Source organism: Somniosus microcephalus, chromosome 20 (genome assembly GCF_052327205.1).
Source record: "Somniosus microcephalus isolate GS21.2 chromosome 20, FLI_Smic_1.0, whole genome shotgun sequence".
Classification (NCBI taxonomy): domain Eukaryota; kingdom Metazoa; phylum Chordata; class Chondrichthyes; order Squaliformes; family Somniosidae; genus Somniosus; species Somniosus microcephalus.
Genome location: NC_141006.1, coordinates 21,459,175 through 21,465,014, shown reverse-complemented (window position 1 = coordinate 21,465,014; position 5,840 = coordinate 21,459,175). Strand labels below are relative to the sequence as shown.

At 46.1% G+C, this 5,840-nt stretch overlaps 1 protein-coding gene across 1 annotated transcript; it reads left to right on the top strand.

The window, feature by feature from the left end:
• The first annotated feature begins 1,519 nt into the window (after window positions 1-1,519).
• On the top strand, window positions 1,520-2,353 carry LOC147103077 (zinc finger BED domain-containing protein 5-like). The gene has a single exon (XM_085963171.1). It carries the CDS (start codon window positions 1,520-1,522, stop codon window positions 2,351-2,353), a length of 834 nt encoding a protein of 277 aa, XP_085819297.1.
• Window positions 2,354-5,840: the final 3,487 nt, after the last annotated feature.

Sequence of the window (5,840 nt, the reverse complement as noted above, 5' to 3'; positions counted from 1 at the left end):
TTCCCAGTATGTGTCGTGTGCTATGATGTTCTGTCGAATGAAAGCCTAAAGCCTGCTAATCTTCTCCGTCATCTTGAGACTAAGCATGGGGAATACGTGTCCAAGCCAATTGGATTTTTTTACAACCAGCTCAAAGAATTTCAACATAGCAAGACAATTATGGAATGCACATCCAATACAGTGATAATGCTAAGGCAGTGGAGGGTAGCTAGGCTCATAGCAAAGACAGGGAAGACGCACACAATCGGGGAGGAGTTGATATTGGCAGCGACTAAGGAGATGGTGGGTGTTATGCTGGGAGAGGGGGCCTGCAAGCAAATTAACATGATTTCACTGTCGGATAACACAGTTCAACGCAGAATTGATGAGATGGCCCACGACTTGTGTTTTCAGCTAATAGTGAGTCGTTTTCAGGCACTTCATCTGGATGAATCAACGGACATTGCAAACCTTTCAATCCTCATCACCTATGAACACAATGGAGAGATACATGAGGGCTTTCTCTTTTGTAAATCGTTGCCCACACGCTCAACTGCAGAGGCTATTTTTGGCACGTTGAGCAGTTTCATTATTGAAAATGGGATTGATTGGTCAAAATGTGTCGGATTTAGCACAGATGGGGCCTGTGCAATGTTAGGCCAACACAGTGGGGTTGTTACGCGTTGTGAGCTATGGGGCGGTTTGTGGTGGATGGACGGTATGTAGCCACCAGATGGAGACAAAGTCCCCCTCTCACTCCAATTCAGGTGAAGGCCACACCCACCTCCAACACACCTGAGGCAAATCTACCCATTAGCTCAGGAGTTCAAAAGGCAAGCCAGTGCCTGAGGAGAAGGCCAGGGCCAGCGGGCCAGCTGCCACAGAGAGGCCTGCTGTTGAACCTGGGTGGAATATTGTTTAGTTCTGAGAGCCTGATGTGAGGGCCACAGGGCCACAGGGCCACAGAGCCACAGAGCCACAGAGAGGCCTGCTGTTGAACCTGGGTGGAATATTGTTTAGTTCTGAGAGCCTGATGTGATCCCTGGACAGGCTGAGAAAGATCCAGTGGTAAAGTAACCCTGGCTTATTGTTTTTTGGAGAAAACTGATTTAAGGACTGCCTTCCTAACCACCCGGGGCGGGTGATGGTTTTGTTCTTCATTTTTCTTTTTGAACGCCATATGTTTTTTGGATTTTGCCAGACGTGAACCTTTTTCCCCCGTTTTCTAAAAATAAAACACAGCTAACTGCTGTTTTTCATTTACCAATCTTGTGACTGTGCTTGTGTCCTCCACCCCCCTGCCCCCCCCCCCCACCCCCGCATCAACACACCCTTCGGTCTAGGTGGTGGTTGATTACAGCGTGTAAGAGCAGTGGCTCCGCTAGCATCATCCATTCACTGCAGCATCCATAGGGAGGCGATAGCGGCAAAGAAAATGCCTGCTGATCTCAAGACCGTTTTGGAGGAAGCTGTTAAAACAGTTAATTATATCAAGGCCCGTCCACTAAATTTGTGAATATTTGCAGCTTTATGTGGCGAGATGGGCAGTGATCACCATCAACTACTTCTGCACACCGAGGTCCGCTGGCTGTACCGAGGGAAGGGACTCACTCGTCTTTTAGAGTTGCATGATGAGGTGAGAATTTTTTTACTGGACTCAAAGTTTGAACTTTCACATCGCTTCGGTGATTTTCAGTGGCTTGCCAAATTGGCATATATGGCAGATATGTTCGATCACTTGAATGGTCTCAATCTGCGTCTTCAGGGAAAATCAGTGACATTCTTTCATGTGCAGGACAAAATAGAAGCGATGATCAAGAAAATAGAGATGTGGGCCAAACGACTTGAGCAGTCAAATTATGACTCGTTTGCGAATCTGTCTGATTTTTTGGTCACGGCAGAGGTGCAGCTTCCAAACAGTGTGAAACATATCATCAGAGCGCACCTCCAAAGTTTGAAAATAAACCTACGCGAGTACTTCCCTGTGCCCGACACAAAATTCAACTGGATACGAAATCCCTTTGCGAGCCTTGATGATGACAGCCTCGCAAGCCTGACCTCGACAGAGCAAGACAGCCTTGTGGAACCGTCCCGTGACAGTGCTTTAAAGCAGGATTTTTGTCGGCAATACCTGACTGACTTTTGGCTTAAAGTGGCTTCGGAATACCCAGCACTGTCCGACAAGGCAGTAAAGTTTCTAATGCCTTTTCCCACAACCTGCCTGTGTGAAACTGGATTTTCTGCGCTTGTCGCATTGAGGACCAAATATCGGAATAAACTTCACGGTGAACCAGATCTCCGAATGAGACTGTCATCGCTGGAACCTGGCATCCAGCGTTTGACGTCTGCGAAACAACATCAGCCTTCTCATTAGGTAAGTGTTATCTTTTCCCCACTGGTAGGCCTACTGCAGGTAAATGTGCTGGACGAGTGCAATGTATTTGTGAGTGAGCATAATAAATGATTAGAAACAGCTGCGCTTTTAATAACTGTTGATATATAAGTTTGACTCCCGTCAGCCACAGGCTATGTTAAAACTGTTTTAAACGGCTTGCTCACGTTGTGGTCCGCAAAAGCTTTTGATGACAATGTAGTGGTCCACAGGAAAAGGTTGGGAACCGCTGATCTACAAGATGCACTGCAGCAACTCGCCGAGGCTTCTTCGGCAGCACCTCCCAAACCCGCGACCTCTTCCACCTAGAAGAACAAGGGCAGCAGGCGCAGGGGAACACCACCACCTCCAAGTCACACACCATCCTGACTTAGAAGTATCTCGCCGTTCCTTCATCATCGCTGGGTCAAAATCCTGGAACTCCCTCCCGAACAGAACTGTGGGAGTACCTTCACCACACGGACTGCAGTGGTTCAATTAGGCAGCTCAACACCACCACCTTCTCAAGGGCAATTAAGGATGGGCAATAAATGCTGGCCTTGCCCACATCCCAGGAATGAATAAAAGAAACCTGACTGACTAGGATTCCGACTAAATCCTACTGTAGGAAACCCATTCAACTGCCATTAAAATTTAAAAACAATCTCTCTTAAAACTTTAATTTGTTTAATGATTAGGCCCTGGCTAAATATATGACTGAAAGAAGCTACCGAAACTAAAATCCATTAAGTTGACCCGACTTCTCTTTAACATAATGCTGGGGCGGCCATTTTAGAATCGGAACTCAAAACAACCTTGTTGATGTTGCACCGTGGTCACCTGTCAGAGTATTTATCTTTTAAAATAGCTAGACTTTATAAAATTACTTACCCAGTTGCTCTAACATACCAAAGATGGGCATTGAAGGGATATATTTAGTTCAAGAAGCCTTTGCTAGGCCCAAGTTATATCTTTTGTTGCGGGAGCTGTTTAGTTATACTAGTGCCTCCAGACAGGTGTAATCCTCTAAAGAGAATCTTAACCCTCAAGAATAATGCCGTGTGACAGAGGAGCCACTTTTGCCAAACGATCAGATTTTGCAAAGCAAATAGAACAATAATGTGTCAGAACAGCTGGAACAGACCCGAGGGGTTCAAATGTCGCCATAAAAATCTAAAAATGAATCCCGAGTGATTTCTAAATGTCATCACAACATCGAGATTATATTACAAGTTCGAACTTTTTCCGCTGGTGCCTGCAATTTTTTTTTTAACGTAACGCGTTCTATTTAGTTTGCCTGTACTGTGATTTTCAGAATTTGGTTCGGTTTGCAGCGGCCCCTGAGGGTGAGAGGGAAGGCCAGATGCTCCATGCGATCACACGGTTTACACTGTATAAAGAAGGGTATTGAGATTCACTGTGTGGCTGCTCACCGTGATTTATTCAGCTCGGTGTAACGAACACCTCTTCGTTGTAATTTATATCGCGATCCCGTGGAATGTGGGCAGTCCTTTCCCGCACAGGGGAGCGGTGGCAGTTGGGTTGCCAACTCTGGTTGGGCGTATTCCTGGAGGTTTCATCACATGACCTCCCACTTCCAATAGCCCCGCCCCCACACACCTGCCATTGGTCGCCCGACACGTCTATCCTCGCGGCGTTCCGCCTTCCCGCGCTAAATCGAAAGTGGACAGACTTTTCATTACCTGATTGGTTGATCCTTGACTGCTAGTCAAACAGCCTTTTTTCCCCATCGCCAATATTTTTATGAATAACAAACAAAAACTGTTCAAAGAAAACACAATTATTTTTTAATGGCCCTATGATTTTTCTCCTGGGTTGTGTGCAGCAGCATCCTGGAGATTAACCTTTAATTACTGGAGGCGCCAAGACAATCCTGGAGGGTTGGCGACCCTAGGTTGGGTTTGACTTTGCCTCAACCTATTGAGCTCATGATTTGAGCTGTGCTGCCTTGGAGCTGTCAGGGCCAGGCACTTCTCTACAGGGAAGGGGAAAGTCAGAGAGAGTGTTGCTCCTCGTGTTCCCTTGTACCTCCTAGCAGTTGAGTTAGATCAGCACTGACACAGGCCCAATGTTCGTGAAGAGCTCGAATGGCTGTCTGGTGGGAATGGCCCTAGGGAGTTGTGCCAGGCTCAGCTGGTGTGTGGCTCCTGGAGAGATGAGAGGGCAAACTATAAAGGAAAATTGGACTTACCCTCAAAGATTAAAAAAAGGAAAGAAATTCCTTCAACACTGCAGATGAAGAAGTCTCCCATCTTATTTTATCCTTGTCACTTGATGCTGTCTGATTGTAGTTCTTTACATCATAAAGGCATTGATTGTCCTTCCTATGATCTGATCTCAGTGTAACAGCCATTAACCTCCCCTGGGATTCACAGTAAGTAGCTTTGCTTTTTAGATGATTTTTTACACAGAAGAAAGAGTTGTGAATGTTACAACAAACTGCGTTTGGCTGCATTAAATGTTGCGAAACTGTAACACGACCTCAAAGCCCTGGTGACTTTCTAAACGATTTAACTGATTTATAATTACCACCCAAACTTGTCCCAGTGGATTGCCTTACAACATTGTAGCCCAGCGTAAAGGTTATGATACCGTATAACCCATGTTGACAGATTGTCCTATTGGCAGACAGTGAGAGCAAAGCGGGGAGAAAGAGAGACTGCATCCTAGCCCCAATGCATAGTAATTCACTTGTGCCCTCCTAGTTTCTTATAGATGAGACGGTATATCTGCCACCTTCCAAAGCACAAGTCGTTTATTATTTAAATACTGGATCATCTGAAATTTGATACAATAGAATAATAACCCATGTTTTTTTGCTCCCTATGGCCTAGTGGTGCATTGGGCCAGCACAATACCCTTTCACCCCTGTGTCCTGAGTTCCAATCCAGCCCAGAGTGATCAGATGAAAGGCTCAACTGTGTGCAAGTTATAACAGCCCCCTATGAAATGGTTTCGGTCTCAATCCCCTTTCCTCCTGGGACATGGGCTCACAGCACAAAACAACCTTTCATTGGTTCCAAATTGTTAATATTATTCAAAGAGGCTGCAGGATGGCTGGTGTCGGAAATGAAGAAAAGCCACTCTGGTGCAGTAGGGCGCGCTCTTTAATGTAGGGGCAGTATAGAGGGAGCTTTTACTCTGGGCAAAAAGTTCAGTTGGTTAGCGCCTCCCATTAGCGTCTGCAGAGGGTAACCGGGTGCTATTGCAGTAGCGCCAGGGCGAGGCGATTCAATCACCGCACGGCAAATCCGGTCCCCCTGTTGCACGTCGGTACAAGGTACCACCGGAGACTTCAATGCCAGGCAGATCGTACATCAGTGAGCATGCAATGCTCTTAAAGGCATCATCATTAATCACTCACAGCTGTCGGGCAGGTTAGTTTCACCAGTTTCTTGTCAGTTTCAGGTAGTGGAGAAGTTTGCATGAATAATTTCAAGCTGCTCTTTTATCAGCAGTCTTCTGCCAA

Excerpts from the sequence above, each read along its gene's own strand:
- LOC147103077 (XM_085963171.1), top strand. The coding sequence starts at position 1,520 with ATGGGCAGTGATCACCATCAACTACTTCTGCACACCGAGGTCCGCTGG.